The sequence below is a fragment of the Rhinolophus sinicus genome, chromosome 14, assembly GCF_057876585.1.
Source record: "Rhinolophus sinicus isolate RSI-liver-muscle chromosome 14, RSI-T2T, whole genome shotgun sequence".
NCBI lineage: Eukaryota > Metazoa > Chordata > Mammalia > Chiroptera > Rhinolophidae > Rhinolophus > Rhinolophus sinicus.
The window spans coordinates 138,996,141-139,009,859 of NC_142514.1; the positions used below are offsets into that span (position 1 = coordinate 138,996,141).

The 13,719-nt window shown below is 45.2% G+C and overlaps 1 protein-coding gene and 2 non-coding genes across 3 annotated transcripts; all 3 read right to left on the bottom strand.

Annotated features, from left to right (window-relative positions):
- Nucleotides 1-5,349: 5,349 nt before the first annotated feature.
- RPS3 (ribosomal protein S3) lies at nt 5,350-10,541 on the bottom strand. Its single transcript, XM_019726464.3, has 7 exons — nt 10,395-10,541; nt 9,113-9,243; nt 8,741-8,834; nt 8,212-8,306; nt 6,561-6,748; nt 5,889-6,085; nt 5,350-5,423 (listed from the first exon to the last, which is right to left on the bottom strand). The coding sequence occupies exons 1-6, from the start codon at nt 10,536-10,538 to the stop codon at nt 5,892-5,894; spliced, it is 846 nt and encodes a 281-aa protein (XP_019582023.2). The 5' UTR covers nt 10,539-10,541; the 3' UTR covers nt 5,350-5,423; nt 5,889-5,891.
- LOC141572530 (small nucleolar RNA SNORD15) lies at nt 6,204-6,346 on the bottom strand. The gene has a single exon (XR_012497855.1). It is a non-coding gene; the product is annotated as a small nucleolar RNA SNORD15 (small nucleolar RNA).
- On the bottom strand, nt 9,400-9,548 carry LOC141572531 (small nucleolar RNA SNORD15). Its single transcript, XR_012497856.1, has one exon. It is a non-coding gene; the product is annotated as a small nucleolar RNA SNORD15 (small nucleolar RNA).
- Nucleotides 10,542-13,719: the final 3,178 nt, after the last annotated feature.

The window sequence follows — 13,719 nt, forward strand, 5'->3', positions numbered from 1 at the left end:
GACCCTTTCTCTAGGCAATTTAGAAGATGCAAAGGGTCCAATTCCTCCGGCTCATCACACAAAGGGCTGCCTGGTGCAGGCTGGTCATGGGAGCAGTTGATGGCCCACCAAGTGAGGGAGGGATGAATCCATCACAGCAGTCCTCCCCGCTCAGTAGACAAAGGCCCAGCTGCACCTGGCCCGCTAAGTGACATAATACAGGACTGAGGCTCAGTGCTTTCATTTGTATTTGAGCTACTGAGGCTCCATCTTATTGTGAATGTGAGGGTATGGGATCAGGTAAGTTGTTTTTAGGGTCTCATGCTACTTGTTCTGCAGTCAGAAGTGGGCATCTTGAGATATTCTAAATACTTTTCTAAATGTTTTTCAAAGCCTAAGAGAAATTACCCATTCACCTAAGATGTGTTACATGGGTTTATTAAAATCGCTGTAAGATGAGGTTAGTAATGGAATCTGCCCATTACAGGGATGTTGAGGTTAAGTATGTTCACAGCAGGCTCATGGCACATAACAGTTATCTTCTCACCATGATCATGCTGCTTATCAAATTATAGATGTAGCTTTAATAACTAATATGGGAATGGTTTGTTTTATAGATTAAATAACATCAAAAATCTGATGCCCCAAAGATAATAGTTAAGAAAAACAACCTTTGAGGTTGAAAATGTTGACTTTCAATGATACCTAAATGTTTTCCTGCTGATGTCGGCAGGCTCTACTGACAACAGCTGAATTCATGCACAGCAACGTCAGAGCTCAGAAACAATCACTAGACGAAGCATGGCACAGTAAAAGGCCAAGTTCACTACCTATAAAATGGGGATGCCTGCCCAGCTCCGACCACTTTGCAGCAGAAAGCACGGCCCTTGTGGTCAGGGTCCTTAGGATGGGGAGAATCCATTACCATGAAATTAGCTATTAATGGTTCCCAAAAGCACATAATTAAGTAGTAATGGTAACAACAGCTGGCATTTACTGAGCACTTGGTGTGAGTCAGGCACCGTGCTTCAAAACCCTACATGCAGATGAGTCAATGGAGGCAGAGATGGAACTGACGTACCCCTACTCATACTGTAAGTTGTGGGCCTGGTTTTGAATTGAGTCTGGCTTGAAGGCCTGGGTTCTTAACTGTTGTCTCCAGAGATAACAGATGACAAAAACTACCATGTTTCCCCGAAAATAAGACCTAGCCAGATGTGGAGACAGAGTCCCAGAGAGCAGTTTCCAGGCTCTCAGCCTCACGTGGAAAAGTTGCTGGTTCGGGTAGTAGATGGCCATCAGCGGTTACTGGTTAGCCATTAGCCACTAATATAACCGCCATGGCTAAGCTAGCAAGGGCAGATTACAGTTAGCAAGGGGTTAGTTGGTTGGCAGAAAAGCAGATGGCTGGTTACGGATCGTGTGGCTCCTGCTTCCTGTGTCTCCAACCCAGCCGCCAGCGAGAATATAGTGGTGACTCCCCTGTCTATGGCTCCGTGGGTGTTCCTTTTGGGCCTCATCATGTCCTGCGTTCTTATGTGGGGAGTGGGACTAGAGACCCCATATGACACCAGACCATCAGCTTTAATGCATCTTTTGGAGCAAAAATTAAGACCTGGTATTATATTATGTAAGACCTGGTCTTGTATTATAGTAAAATACCGGGTCTTATATTAATTTTTGCTCCAAAAGATGCATTAAAGCTGATGGTCCAGCTAGGTCTTATTTTCAGGGAAACACGGTAGACATATGTATTGGTATTTAGAGCTCCTTTAATTCCCACACAGCCCTGTGAGATAACCAAGGATCAGAAAAGTCCAAAATCAGACTCTCAGTGAATCGGTGCTGGTGCCAGGATTTGAAGCTAGGTTTCTGATTGCAAAGCGCAGCTTCTCCACAATTACCTTGAGTTCCCTTTGTAAAAGGGATGTATGTCCTTTTCTCTGCAGAGAAAGGCAGCCTCCACCCCATCCCATCCTGGCTGACATAACCTTTGCCTAACTTCCCAACTAGGAATGGAGAGGGTTGGCTGACTGGAGGTGAGCTGGGGTCTGTGGCTAAAGTTTCTTGGACCTCCCCATGGGAATGTGAGATCATAGCTGAGGGGAGCAGGATCCACACATCACCCGGCTGTGGGCTCTAGCAGCCTTTACAAAAGTGGTTTGCGAGCCTGGATTCTATCTGGAGGCAGAATCCTCCCTCCAAAAAATGCTTTAACTGTTTTCCTCTGACTTCACCAGTTTGTTCTTTTCCTGGTTCTCCAGTACTGTCCACTGGTCCCCAACCTTTGCTTGCCCTCTGGGATTATTGCCAAGATCACACTTTAACAGGTGTTCTTTCCTTGCCTGATGGGTCAATCAGCTCCCAGCTCATTTGCAGCCTGTCACCAGCTGCCACATATCCTAATGACCAGAACCTAACTCTTCAGAGCCTGACAGTAACCTTTTGGTGAAAAGTCCATGAAAAGCACTTGCTTCCATCTTGCCAACAACCATATTTCCAGCAGTGGGTCCCAAGGGTTATTTCACGTTTTTGGCTGCCCAGCATCAACCCCTTGCCTGCTGAGGAGGGGAACGATGTGTGTGAGTCTGGGCCTCATCTCCACTGTGAAAGCCAAAGGGGCCAGCTACCTTTCTCCTCACCTCTGGCAGCTGGGTCAGATACCAGGCTTGGCCAGTCAGATGCTCTTCCCTAGAACCTTGAACCTTAAAGGAAGTGACAAAGAACAGCTGAAAAATCATTTGCTGAGAAAATCTGGGGATGATGCCTTACAGAAGATGAGTTCAACAAATATTTCTTGATTACAAGCTGGATGGCCTGAACTGGACCGAAATCTCCCTGAGGCAGGATCAATGCCTTAATCATGTCGGTACACTCAGCATCTGGCAGATGACACACAGGACACTCCGTAAATTTAGTACATGGAAGTGCCATGCAGAATGCTAACGTAAGATTTAAGTCCAATACTACCGTATGTGCTTCTTAAAATTTCTGATTCCTAGGAGGCATGGGGAGTGAGGGCCTTAAGAGTAAAATTGAACATTTACCATTTCGTTTTTTGTCAATTGCATTAAAAAGCTCAACTAATTTTTTTAGAGTAAGAAGAATTTATTCAGTTTGTTGGGCATACACAAAGCATAAATAGCTAATAAAAGCTATGAAAAACTAGGAAACAAAGAACTTCAAAGAAAATAGAATCAAGAAACATCCCAGTGGATTAAGGGGACAGAAGCTTACATCTCTTGATGGGCTGTGGTTACTGAGTGCTCACCTAAGTGCTACATTTATCTTGTGTGGTTTTTTGAAATAAGATTTTTTAAAAATCCCTCCCTTTCATGGTCTAAGTAATGGTTATAGAGGGGTGTTTGTGCTGGTAATTTAAGCTGTATTTTTTAGTAAGCTAATTTGCATACTTTCCTGCATGTGTTAAGTCCCCAACTTATAATGGTTCGATTTACGATTCAACTTTACGATGGTACGAAAGCGATATCCATTCTTAGAAATATCCATACTTCATGTTTGGATATTTCTCAAGTTAGCAGTATGAAGTACAATACTCTCGTGAGCTGGGCAGTGAGTCAACGACGCAATCACCAGGGTAAACAACCAGTCTCTGTATTGTACTGCGTTGCCAGTGTTTTTTTTTTTGGATAGTGTTGTTTTCATATCTACAAAATGCCCATCTGTGTTCCTGGTAGAAGAGGAAAGCAATTACTCTTGAGATGAAACAAGATAATTGCCCAACTATAGGCTAATGTGAGTGTCCCGAACACATTTAAGGTAGGCTAGACTGATATTGGTAGGTTAGGTGCTTTAAATGCATTTTTGATTGACATTTTCAACTTATGATGGGTTTATCCAGATATAACCTCACGGTCAAGGAGCATCAGTACTTCAGTAAGTTTATTTTTCCCTTCCCAAGACACTTTGGTGCACATTTTTTGTTACAGCACCACCTGGTGGGAAGTTAATAGCACTACTGAACCCCACAAACTAATTTCCAATTTTAGTGGACTGTTTGCAGAAAACTCATTAGGAAAGTCAGGAATTTAAAAGAGCCATGACTGACTGTGCCAGTACCAGATGTAGATGCTAAGATCCTAGGTGACCAGGATTGTCATAACCTGTTGCCAGCACCCAGCTCTCTGGATGCTCCAATTAGTTGAACTAGTTTCACTAAAAATAATCCCCTCACAACCAAACTGCACAAGTCCAGAAGTACAGGAAGTACAGGAAAAAAGCAGCTTAGCTCAGTTCAAACACCACCATTTCCAATAAAATTGCAAAATGCCAATAGCTTTACCCACAGGGATAAATAAAGCCTTATAGAGGAGTATCTATTAATGAGATGTGGTCTCAATTCCATCAATAGTGACAAAGACAGTAAGAAGTTAGTCTAAACTAAGTCAATATAAACATCAAAGACTCTTTAAAAAAGTGAGGGGGGGGCAGAGATACCTGTCAGTGCACTCCCAACATAATTAGTTCACTCCTGTTCTAAACCCATACCATGTGCCAAGCAGTACAATGTGCAGTGTCTGCCCCTGTGCAGCTCAGTCTAGCAGAGAAGACAACCAGAGAACCCACTGGGTGGCCTGTGAAGCCGGGGTCCGTCACAGCCAGGCCTCATCACCACCACCTGACGATTTGGTTACTGTACCTGGCCTCCCAGGCCATGGCAGTTGCCACGAGGAAGGAAAGTCCCCTCTCTACAATAAATCAATCTAGTTATCGTTAGTCTTGTAGAATTGTCACCCCAGTCTGTCCCTCAGTAGTTTCACCTGAATATACCAAGAATGTCCAGTTGCTTATAAATCGACATGAGTAGAAAACACTTCAAAATATGACAAATAGAACAGTAGACAACTTAAATGTTCTTTACTTCTGTGCTCCAGGCTCTTTATCAGTGGCGCAAATTCCCCTTACACTTTATAGAAATGTTGAGGATTAAATGAGGAAGTGTGTGAAGTATAATACCCAGAGCATAGTACAACTCAAAACATAATAGCCAGTGTATGTATCTCCTGTATACAATGTAGATTCCCTTATTCATCAGGAAAATAAAATCATTTTAAATATATCCCTCTTCTAAACCTACAACCCTGAACTATAGATGAGTTCATCAAGACACTGCCCTGCTACCCATAAGCCCTCACTGTCACCACCTACCCCCAACAGGGGGGCTCTCTGGTTAGCTCCGCTTGTACCCTCCTGTTGTGGCCCTTGCCTCCCAAAGACAGCTGAAACCAAGCGTCACGCAAAGCACAGAAACACGGTGAGCAGGGAGTCCTAAGACTCAATCAAATAAGGCTCCGACGGGGTGATGGACCCTCAGTCTGAACACTGGATGTACAGTCTAGTCAGGCCACGTATCTTTTAACAAGATTTTATTAAACATCTTTACAGAGCAACATCCAGACTCCAGATCCAGCTGCCAGGAGACCCTAAAACCAAATAAAGCCCAACAGTAAGAACAGAAACTTCATCTGAATGTCAGGTTCTTTTCATTTATCAAGGGGTACACACTCCCACTTAGGGTTTACATGAAGATTAATAAACTACACACAGAACATTTAGGGGGAAAAAGCCAGGTGTTCTGGCTTCGGGGGATTGCTGAAGAACAAATAGCTAATTACTAGCAAGAGTGCCTTGAAATTTTTGAGCAAAGGACAATAAAGGAAAACTCCTACTTCAAACACAGTAGTAAACAGGAATTTAGGAGACCAAGGCCACACACCCCTCCCAACAGAATCCTGGGTGAAAACGTCCTTGGCTCAAACCTGCGTTCTCCCATGTAAAGTGTAATCCAATTATTATTCACCTGGTGCTCACCAGTGTGCAATAGAAGTATTAATAAGGAGGCGAAGAAATAGGGTCCTATTCTGCCCAAGGGGCTGCTACAGACATACCTGTTATGCTGTGGGTACTGGCTGGGGCATGGCAGGCGGCTCGGGCTTCCCGCCTTTCTGTTCTGAGATGGGGGTCGTGGGCAGTATCTCATCTTTCGGTTCCACAATGCTCACGTGATCAGGCAGGGGCTTCTTAGGGCCAATCTTACCACTTGGGTCCCAAGGAAGCATGATCTTTACTTTGATGCCCAGCACACCTAGGAGAATTAGGACCATGGTTAGGACCTAGCTATGGTTTCACCGGCCCCCACTACAACAATAGCACAGGGTAGAGGAAGAGAACCGTAAGTTACTCGAGCATCCCTGGATTGGGTCCCTTCTCAGACAAATGCCTCTAATCAATCAATGGACAGGACACTTTTGCAAAAGGAACCCATGCAGTGCCACAGAACGTGGCGCCGACAAGGGCCAAGAGCAGGATGTGACCTTTCTGACTCGTCATCGTGTCATCACTGAAGGGTATATAGGAGCCAAGACAAAGACAAACCAACTCTCGGATCTGACTTACCCCAACACTTCACTCCTTTCAGCTCAGTGCAGCTAATCAATAAACCCCAGGAGTACAAACGTACTCTACCACCCCCCCACGATGAATTTCCCAAACACTGAAGTAGGTGTGGAAAACCACATCTATCTGCTAAGGCCTCTGCCCCCGAACTCCTGGCTGCTCACCCTGCCTGAGCAGCACGTGGCGCACGGCAGTGTCGACATAGTAGTTAACAGGGTCCCCACTGTGGATCATCAGACCGTCGACAAACTTCATGGATTTGGCCCTCTGCCCTCGGAGTTTCCCAGAGACCACGACCTCACAGCCTTTGGCCCCACTCTCCATGATGAACCGCAGCACACCATAGCAGGCCCTTTGGGAGAACAAGAGACACATATCCATTTATGTTATCACCAAAGACAGGGTCACCCAACCCCACCCCACCCTGTTAAAAAATCAAAATAGGACTTATTAGTTTGTACTGCTTTCAATGTTCCTTTAACGGAGAATAAAATTTGACCAGATCCTGGCCCAAGAGAGAGAAGTTCCTGTCCACTCCCATCAAACCTAATCTTAGGCTAATTCTTCAGGGAATGCATGCCGATTTCCTTCTAACCAAGTACTTTCCAACCCTCGTGCACATTAGAATCACCTCAAGATTAAAATCCCTCCCCCCCCCCGCCCCCCCGCCAGCCCAGCCCCTATGCCAGGCCAACAGGCAATTTGGGAAGGTAGGTATAGCAAAGCTCAGGCATAAGTATTCAACCTCCAGGACTCATGTTCATTGGGAACTCTAACTACTAATATAGGACCCTAGCTGCCTTGACTATTAGCATGCTGGGGAAAAAACAGTTTCTAGGTCTGTAAAATCAATACTAGGAAATAAGCCTTAAAATATACCCCCCAACTCACTCATTAGTTTACACACTGGGAGATACTAACTGGAGCCAGCTTCCACTTTCAACAGAAGGTAAAGGAGTAAGATCTATGGACATGCCCCACGCCCTTTCACATTATCTCATGTAATCCTCACAAAAGGTGATGGTACAATGATCCCTATTTAGAGACAGGAAATCCAAGGGTCAGAGAAGTTCAATTAAGTTGCTTAGGTCTCAGAACTTCCATGTCAAACTTAAATGTGTGCAAAAATTACCTGGAAGGCTTGCTAAAACAGACTAACTGGGCTACTGAGAATTTTTCCCCTTGTCAGATGATGGCCCAGGCATTTAAACCAGGTAGTCTACTATACGTCCTCGCCTATCGCCTTTCCCACCCATCCTACCTACCTACAGCACAGCCCTCATGACCCTCCTCTGCGGAACCAAGCCCCCACCCTGGGCTTTGCACTGAGTACTGACTAAATTCCAAACACCCAGGTAAGGCATTCCAATTATTTCATAGTCAAACTGCACAAAGAAATCTTATCAGTAGCCCCAGCTTCAGGGCCAATCTAATCACTCCATGTCCTTTATAGACCAGGCCTCCTCACATTACTATCTACACACAGCTCACAAAGATAAGTGACTAGATTTTAAGCTCTCTCCCATATGGAGTTGAATGACTTCAACAGGAATCCTAACCTCCCCTCCCTGGAGTTTTACTTTTGTTTTACTCCCCAAAACTTAGAACAGTTTTCCATCATAACATGACCACTCTTTAAATACTCGCTTCTTTACTAGTCTTTCTTGCTAGAGTGCCAGTTCAGCAAGGACGTGGATTGACAATAGCTTTTGTTAAAACCCTCAGAGATCAGCAGTCTGCCAAGTAGAAGAAAAGTTCATTTGAACAAGACGACAGACAAGCCACATTCTAATCCACAAAAACAGGGACACTCACCTCCGTACAGCAAGTCCTCCTAGGAGTTTGTAACGCAGAGACTCTGCCTGGGCAATTGCACACAGACCTCTTGTGGCCACCTTTTCAGCATACAGCTTTAAGAAAGAAACAAGGTATATCTTTAAACATGTTATTTTCATCATTGTTTTCGATTAAAATTGAGCACATTCACCATTCAAGCATACAGGTTTTGTATAGATTACTGCAGTATCGCTCAAATACTAAAGCACTTCCACTACCCACACCCAGCACACACTCAGGGACCTAGGCTGAGCCATTCCTCATTGCCCTCCCCTCGCCCAGCTCTTCCTACAGCCAAACCAAGGCGACTGATGGGGCAGCCAATCCATCATATGTATCATTACCACACCCACGATGAATGTAAAAATCCCTTAACCACCAGAAATGAGCACTACTCACTGACCATGAACAAAGTCTTCAGTGTAACAGTAAGGGTTTTTAGAAGTACCATCGTAAAGTGCCATTTCTAGGTTCACAGTAACCTCTAGCATCAGTCAGGATCACTCACCTCTACACTGCCCTCAGGAAAGCCAAACCTCTTCTGAACCACAGCAGTCAATTCCCGGATCCTTCGGCCCTTCTCACCAAGAACATTCTGTGTCCTGGGGAAAATAAAAAAAAAAGTGACAATTCACAGCTCTCACAAAATTCCAGATGTAAGTTCAAATCTTGCATGCATGTAGCAGTAAAATCTCATTCACACAATGCAAGCAAGTATAAAGTTCGGACGACAAGAATAGTTAGATTAAAAAAAAAGGCAATTAAAAAAATTACATTTCCTAAGGCCAAATTCATTGGCTGTGCCCTTAAGTTTACCGAACGGACCATGTTAGTGTACGTGCAACAATTACAGGTGATGACCAGGAAAGTAAATTTTTACCTGGTGGCCAAAATAATGATTTCTGTCCTGGTTGGTGTAACTCGGACCTCAACTCCAGAGTAGCCATCTTCAGCCAGCTCCCGAGTGAGAAACTCGTTCAGTTCGGCTTTGAAGATGCCATCAGCAACAAACTAACCAAAAAGTAAAGTTCAAAATTAGGTTGTGTGCAGTCTCACTTTTTCCTGCCTACTAGCCTTCCAGCCAATACAACCCTCATCAATTCAACACCACCAACAAATTCCCCATCATCAATCATATCACCCTTGTTCCAACAGGAATGTAGCAACCCTTCTCAGACAAATGCCTCTACGTCATCTTTTGGAGGTCACTCTGACCCAGGACCCTTAAAACTGTGTCACAGAACGCAGCACAGAGTAGGGGCACCTGGACAAAGACGACACCTCCAGTCAGACTCGTCATCTTCTCTTCATTGAAGGGTTTTAAAGACTGTCATTTATATGTACATAAATTAAATGAAAAATTTTGAAAGTGGCACATTTACAACTCATTCATTCCGCACAGCAGGACCACCAGCCAAGTGACAGATTAAGCAGTCAGTCACAGTGCAGGCACGACTTGGACCGTCAGAAGAATCCCAGCCATGTTATCTTGCGTTACTGGATGTACCTGTCTTACCGACCTGGCAAATCCTCACAAAAGCTCGTGGATTTAATTTTCACATGGATGTAAGTATACAAAAAATGTCTAATTGCCTATGTCTAAAGCTAATGAATTTTACACTTTTCTCTCATGAAAAAGTGAGTTGAACCCGAGGAAGCGTTCTTCCCAGGTCTCCTAGATGGAGCAACAAGTTGTCAGCTGCTTTTCCAGTTAAAGGTCTTTGGGGTCAGAAGGGGGTCTGCACCCAGATACGAGTATTAAGGCGGCAAGAATACACTGCTACCTACCTTTCCCCAAATCCATGATGTTAATATCTGAAGGGAATGGCTCATGCCCTCAAAATACCACATTTACTAACTTTATTCGTTGACCAAAAAATGCTCACAAGCGCCTTCTCCGAGGCAGGAGAGGCACCCGGTGCTCATCTCTGCTCTGCGCCCGGAACCGGCAGAAATCGTCCCTTCCTTTCTCCGCCACACCGCACTCGCTCGCCTCGGGCCCCGTACTCCATCCACCGCCATCCGCGGCCCACGGGAATACCTCGGGGGCCAAGCCACTTCCCAGGGTAGGGCACGGACCTCCGGGTACCGCGACAGCACGCCGAGAAGCCCCTGACTCCCGCGGCGCTGCGATCCCCTGCACCCGGGCCCCAACGTCTCACCTTCCTCTTCTTAGAAATTTGCACCGCCATCTTGCCGCCGTGCGCCGCCGAAAGGAAAGGAAGGGGCTCGCAGGCGGAAGTGGGTATAAAGGGCGCGGCGTGACGACAAAGAACTGCGCGACGTCGACGCCTGTGGGTGCTCATGGGAAACATAGTTTTTATTTTAGGGAGGCCGTCAAGGAAAAAGAAAAGTAATGGAGACATCTACAGGCGGAAACAGGCGGAGCCGGTCAATCTGAAGTTGGATATTGCTGGGGAATTTAGAGTCCAAGCCCAATTCTCATAACTGTAGTTTAAAAATGAGCAACATGAGGTGTAGAGACGAAAATTACAAAGTATAAACTCACACAGGAACAGAGTTTAACGAGCATGGAACCCTGGGCCCTACACTCCACACTGAAATGAAAATTGACTGAAAGTCTACAGTGAAATTCGTTTAGGGGACCAGCTCTTCCAATCTGTTTTCATTTCCTCCGTTCCAAATGATAAGATCTTTAAGCTTTCTAGGGGCTGTTCTGTGTGCTTTATATTGTTAACTCATTTCTCCCTACCTCACGTTCATAAAGTCTGTTATAACTTGTAACAGAAGTAACAAAGTAGTGGTTCATGGCCTCACAATTCTTTTTCAATTAAAAATATTCCCCCCTCCCCCACATTTTACTATGAAAATTTTCAAGTGTACAGAAAAGTTGAAGGAATTGTGCATCCGCATATATGCATCACGTAGGTGCTGCAATGAACATTTTTGCTCTATTTGCTTTATCACATATCTCTCTATCCATCCCTCTACCCACCCACCAATGCATCTTTTGACACATTTCAAAGTAAGTTGCAGACATCAGTACACTTCACCCCTAAACACTTCAACAGATTTATTTTAAATTTGAATAGTTTGCCTGCACTTAAAAATCAGTATATTTCTCTATTAAACTGTTTAAGGATATTCTTTAAAAATATAGAAGGATCTAGCAAAATATCAGGCCCACATTTCCTCATGATTGTGTTCTCCTTCCTTGTTAGATGGCAAAAGGACTTTTTCATGTGCCCCGGCAGCTTCATTCATTTCTTGTCTGGTCCTAGAAGCCATTTGAGCTTTTCCCCACCACTAAAACAACTCTGATGCAAAGATCTGTCCTGTAATCATGGGATTAACAGAGTTCTGGAGGGAGCTGAGCAGAGGGACCAGGGAAGCTGAAAAGAAGTGGATGGACCAAAGAGATAGATAGGCTATGGACCTGATGTATCTTGATGATGAATTGAGGTTAAAGGGGGGAATTGACAGTGATACCCTGGTTTTCCTTTTTTCTTTCTTTTCTTTTTTTTTTTTTAAGATTTTACAGGGGAAGGGGAATGGGACTTTATTGGGGAACAGTATGTACTTCTATGACTTTTTCCAAGTCAAGTTGTTGTCCTCTCAATGTTAGTTGTGGAGGGCACAGCTCAGCTTCAGGTCCAGTTGCCGTTGTTAGTTGCAGGGGGCGCAGCCCACCATCCGTTGTGGGAGTCGAGGAGTCAAACCGACAACCTTGTGGTTGAGAGCCCACTGGCCCATGTGGGAATTGAACTGGCAGCCTTTGGCATTAGGAGCACAAAGCTCCAACCGTCTGAGCCACCGGGCCGGCCCTGATGGCCTGGATTTTGACTCCAGTGGTGGATGCTTGGTGACAACCGTCACTGAGATGAGGAACCCAGGCACAGGTTTTTTCTTCACATGTCATCTCCCTCTGTTCTTCACTCCTCTCTTCATCCAGCTCATGGCCTGTTAATTCAGTGTTGCCAGGCTGCTAAAATTTCAACCCAGGTGAATCTGCCTACATGACTTTGCTTTGCTCTCACTTGGGATGTGGGCACTGTGGGAGAGCACCCAGCCTTGCATGCTGGGGTCGAAATATTTCCTCATTCAGCTATGGCTCTCATTCTCCCACAGTGCCTATCATAATCTTTATCAAATCAGAACTGCCTTCTCATTCTTAGCTGTCAACCTGCCTCCTAACTTATTGCCCCCTAATAGATTGTACAGGCAAGAACTGCCTCTCACCTGTTGTGGGGACAGAGCCCCAGAAAGCAGTTTCCAGGCTCTCGGCCTCACATAGAAAGGTGTTGGCTCAGGTAGTAAATGGCCATCAACTGTGATTGGATGGCCATCAGCTGTGGCTAGTTGGCCGTCAGCTGTAACCTGTGAGCCATTGGCCACTAATATAACTGCTGTGGCTACGCTAGCAAGAAAATGGGGGCTAGCAAGAAGATGGTGGCTGAGCTAGCAAGCACGGATTACGAGAGGCAGATGCTGCCAGTGAATATAGTGGTATGACTCCCCTACCTATGGCTCCGTGGGTGTTCCTTTTTGGCCTCACCATATCCTGCATTCTTATGTGGAGAGCAGGAGCAGAGACCCTGCCGGATATCCCCCACGACACCTGTCCTATAATTGTATGTGTCCTTGGCCATCCTTCCCTACTTAGGAAAGAGACCCTCTTTTTGACCAAGGTCAGCCTCCCCTGTGTGTTCTTGTTCAAGTTTAGTTCTTTTCCTTTGAGACCTTGCTCTAGCAATCATGCCTTCCCTTTGTGTGATAGATACTCTTCCTTTACTGGCTGTTTCCTTCCCCATCCCTCGTGTTAACTATGTTACTTCCTCCAGGGTTATGATGTTGTTGGTTGTAGAACAAATTTTAAAAGATGTTTTGTTTTTATTGCGTTGTATCATTGCTCAAGGACTCACATTTCTTACTTACAATAAAAGTAAGATCCAGTGTATGGAAGGGCGTGAGAAAACAAGCAGTCTCACACTGTAGGTGGGGTGTGAACTGGGCTTCTTTTTGGAAGGCAACTTGATGATACCCGCCATAATTTAAGCTATAGATTCCCTTTGGCCCAGCAAATACATTCTTTTGTATCTACTCCAGAAAAACACCTACACAAATATACATGGAGGTGGATGCAAGAATGCTCGCTACAGCCCTGTTAGCAAGAGTGAAAACATAAATTAAGAACAGCTCAGGGACAGCCCGGTGGCTCAGGCGGTTAGAGCTCCATGCTCCTAACTCCAAAGGCTGCCGGTTCAATTCCCACATGGGCCAGTGGGCTCTCAACCACAAGGCTGCCAGTTCAATTTCTCGAGTCCCACAAGGGATGGTGGGCTGCGCCCCCTGCAACTAGCAACGGCAACTGGACCTGGAGCTGAGCTGCGCCCTCCACAACTAAGATTGAAAGGACAACAACTTGAAGCTGAACGGCACCCTCCGCAACTAAGATCGAAAGGACAGCAACTTCACTTGGAAAAAAGTCCTGGAAGTACCCACTGTTCCCCCAATAAAGTCCTGCTC